The sequence below is a fragment of the Phyllobates terribilis genome, unplaced genomic scaffold, assembly GCF_046119375.1.
Source record: "Phyllobates terribilis strain yellow unplaced genomic scaffold, ASM4611937v1 Scaffold_14__1_contigs__length_39327217, whole genome shotgun sequence".
Classification (NCBI taxonomy): Eukaryota; Metazoa; Chordata; class Amphibia; order Anura; family Dendrobatidae; genus Phyllobates; species Phyllobates terribilis.
This window is the reverse complement of record NW_027362774.1, coordinates 24,141,156-24,145,484: the sequence shown is the minus strand read 5'-3', so window position 1 is coordinate 24,145,484 and position 4,329 is coordinate 24,141,156. Positions and strand designations below refer to the sequence as shown.

The 4,329-nt window shown below is 43.0% G+C and overlaps 1 protein-coding gene across 1 annotated transcript in view; it reads right to left on the bottom strand.

Moving 5' to 3' along the window:
- LSM14A (LSM14A mRNA processing body assembly factor) overlaps positions 1–4,078 on the bottom strand; it is a 17,973-nt gene extending 13,895 nt beyond the window's left edge. Inside the window, exon 1 of the mRNA XM_073659777.1 lies at positions 3,786–4,078. Within this exon, the coding sequence (XP_073515878.1) occupies positions 3,786–3,906 (121 nt within the window). The 5' untranslated portion in view covers positions 3,907–4,078. The remainder of the gene's footprint in view (positions 1–3,785) is intronic.
- Between the last annotated feature and the right edge of the window lie 251 nt (positions 4,079–4,329).

The window sequence follows — 4,329 nt, the reverse complement described above, 5'->3', positions numbered from 1 at the left end:
TACGGTATATACCGGGGGGGGTGTATAGATATATACAGATGTGTGAGGAGTATACGGTATATACCGGGGGGGGTGTATAGATATATACAGATGTGTGAGGAGTATACGGTATATACCAGGGGGGGTGTATAGATATATATATAGATGTGTGAGGAGTATACGGTATATACCGGGGGGTGTATAGATATATATAGATGTGTGAGGAGTATACGGTATTTACCGGGGGGGGGGGGGGGGGGTGTATAGATATATATAGATGTGTGAGGAGTATACGGTATATACCGGGGGGTGTATAGATATATATAGATGTGTGAGGAGTATACGGTATATACCGGGGGGGGTGTATAGATATATATAGATGTGTGAGGAGTATACGGTATATACCGGGGGGTGTATAGATATATATAGATGTGTGAGGAGTATACGGTATATACCAGGGGGGGTGTATAGATATATATAGATGTGTGAGGAGTATACAGTATATACCGGGGGGTGTATAGATATATATAGATGTGTGAGGAGTATACGGTATATACCGGGGGGGTGTATAGATATATATAGATGTGTGAGGAGTATACGGTATATACCGGGGGGGGGGTGTATAGATATATATAGATGTGTGAGGAGTATACGGTATATACCGGGGGGGGGTGTATAGATATATATAGATGTGTGAGGAGTATACGGTATATACCGGGGGGGTGTATAGATATATATAGATGTGTGAGGAGTATACGGTATATACCAGGGGGGGTGTATAGATATATATAGATGTGTGAGGAGTATACGGTATATACCGGGGGGGGGGGTGTATAGATATATATAGATGTGTGAGGAGTATACGGTATATACCGGGGGGGGGTGTATAGATATATATAGATGTGTGAGGAGTATACGGTATATACCGGGGGGGGGGTGTATAGATATATATAGATGTGTGAGGAGTATACGGTATATACCGGGGGGGGTGTATAGATATATATAGATGTGTGAGGAGTATACGGTATATACCGGGGGGTGTATAGATATATATATAGATGTGTGAGAAGTATACGGTATATACCGGGGGGGGGGGGGGTGTATAGATATATATAGATGTGTGAGGAGTATACGGTATTTACCGGGGGGTGGGGGTGTATAGATATATATAGATGTGTGAGGAGTATACGGTATATACCGGGGGGGTGTATAGATATATATAGATGTGTGAGGAGTATACGGTATATACCGGGGGGGTGTATAGATATATATAGATGTGTGAGGAGTATACGGTATATACCAGGGGGGGTGTATAGATATATACAGATGTGTGAGGAGTATACGGTATATACCAGGGGGGGTGTATAGATATATATATATATAGATGTGTGAGGAGTATACGGTATATACCGGGGGGGTGTATAGATATATATAGATGTGTGAGGAGTATACGGTATATACCAGGGGGGGTGTATAGATATATATAGATGTGTGAGGAGTATACGGTATATACCAGGGGGGGTGTATAGATATATATAGATGTGTGAGGAGTATACAGTATATACCAGGGGGGTGTATAGATATATATAGATGTGTGAGGAGTATACGGTATATACTGGGGGGGGTGTATAGATATATATAGATGTGTGAGGAGTATACGGTATATACCAGGGGGGGGTGTATAGATATATATAGATGTGTGAGGAGTATACGGTATATACTGGGGGGGGTGTATAGATATATATAGATGTGTGAGGAGTATACGGTATATACCGGGGGGGGTGTATAGATATATATAGATGTGTGAGGAGTATACGGTATATACCGGGGGGGGTGTATAGATATATATAGATGTGTGAGGAGTATACGGTATATACTGGGGGGGGTGTATAGATATATATAGATGTGTGAGGAGTATACGGTATATACTGGGGGGGGTGTATAGATATATATAGATGTGTGAGGAGTATACGGTATATACTGGGGGGGGGGGGTGTATAGATATATATAGATGTGTGAGGAGTATACGGTATATACTGGGGGGGGGTGTATAGATATATATAGATGTGTGAGGAGTATACGGTATATACCGGGGGGGGGGTGTATAGATATATATAGATGTGTGAGGAGTATACGGTATATACCGGGGGGGTGTATAGATATATATAGATGTGTGAGGAGTATACGGTATATACTGGGGGGGGGTGTATAGATATATATATAGATGTGTGAGGAGTATACGGTATATACTGGGGGGGGGTGTATAGATATATATAGATGTGTGAGGAGTATACGGTATATACCGGGGGGGTGTATAGATATATATAGATGTGTGAGGAGTATACGGTATATACTGGGGGGGGGTGTATAGATATATATAGATGTGTGAGGAGTATACGGTATATACTGGGGGGGGGGTGTATAGATATATATAGATGTGTGAGGAGTATACGGTATATACTGGGGGGTGTATAGATATATATAGATGTGTGAGGAGTATACGGTATATACTGGGGGGGGTGTATAGATATATATAGATGTGTGAGGAGTATACGGTATATACTGGGGGGGGTGTATAGATATATACAGATGTGTGAGGAGTATATGGTATATACTGGGGGGGGTGTATAGATATATATAGATGTGTGAGGAGTATACGGTATATACTGGGGGGGTGTATAGATATATATAGATGTGTGAGGAGTATACGGTATATACTGGGAGGGGTGTATAGATATATATAGATGTGTGAGGAGTATACGGTATATACTGGGGGGGGGTGTATAGATATATATAGATGTGTGAGGAGTATACGGTATATACTGGGGGGGGTGTATAGATATATATAGATGTGTGAGGAGTATACGGTATATACTGGGGGGGGTGTATAGATATATATATAGATGTGTGAGGAGTATACGGTATATACTGGGGGGGGTGTATAGATATATATAGATGTGTGAGGAGTATACGGTATATACTGGGGGGGGTGTATAGATATATATATAGATGTGTGAGGAGTATACGGTATATACTGGGGGGGGTGTATAGATATATATAGATGTGTGAGGAGTATACGGTATATACTGGGGGGGGTGTATAGATATATATATAGATGTGTGAGGAGTATACGGTATATACTGGGGGGGGTGTATAGATATATATAGATGTGTGAGGAGTATACGGTATATACTGGGGGGGGTGTATAGATATATACAGATGTGTGAGGAGTATATGGTATATACTGGGGGGGGTGTATAGATATATATAGATGTGTGAGGAGTATACGGTATATACTGGGGGGGTGTATAGATATATATAGATGTGTGAGGAGTATACGGTATATACTGGGAGGGGTGTATAGATATATATAGATGTGTGAGGAGTATACGGTATATACTGGGGGGGGTGTATAGATATATATAGATGTGTGAGGAGTATACGGTATATACTGGGGGGGGTGTATAGATATATATAGATGTGTGAGGAGTATACGGTATATACTGGGGGGGGTGTATAGATATATATATAGATGTGTGAGGAGTATACGGTATATACTGGGGGGGGTGTATAGATATATATAGATGTGTGAGGAGTATACGGTATATACTGGGGGGGGTGTATAGATATATATATAGATGTGTGAGGAGTATACGGTATATACTGGGGGGGGTGTATAGATATATATAGATGTGTGAGGAGTATACGGTATATACTGGGGGGGGGTGTATAGATATATATAGATGTGTGAGGAGTATACGGTATATACTGGGGGGTGTGAGATGCTCTCCGCTCTCCCCCGGTACCTTTGGCCAGGGCCACCGTGGAGTTCTCGGTGTCGATGGTGTACAGGATGCCCTCATATCGGATCTCCGCCTTGGAGATGAGGCTGATCTTGCTGCCGATGTACGGCGTCCCGCCGCTCATGGTGCCGCCCCCTCCGGATGGACACGGATTGCCGCCGCCGCCGCCCGGGGATGTTCTCTCTCCTTCCGCTTCTTCCTTTCTGCGTTCTCCGGACCAGAGGCCTAAACTAACATGGCCGCCACCGCCTTCATCATCAGCCCGCGCGAGGCACGCCGGGATCTGCCGCCCTGACTTCTCGCGAGAGCTGTGTGTGGTTGGCAGGAAGGGAGCCGCGCGCTGCCAGCCAGAGTCTTAAAGGGCCAGAGCCACGAAAAGCTTTATCTGCACATTATTATTATTATTATTATTATTATTATTATTATCAGTAATTGGGCCATGGATTCGTTATTACATAACTTCAGAATTGCTCTGCTGCCTGCATAGCCACCAATATGTTCCCATATTACTGCACATCTGAAACATTTGCCTTTCTGGACTTAAGAA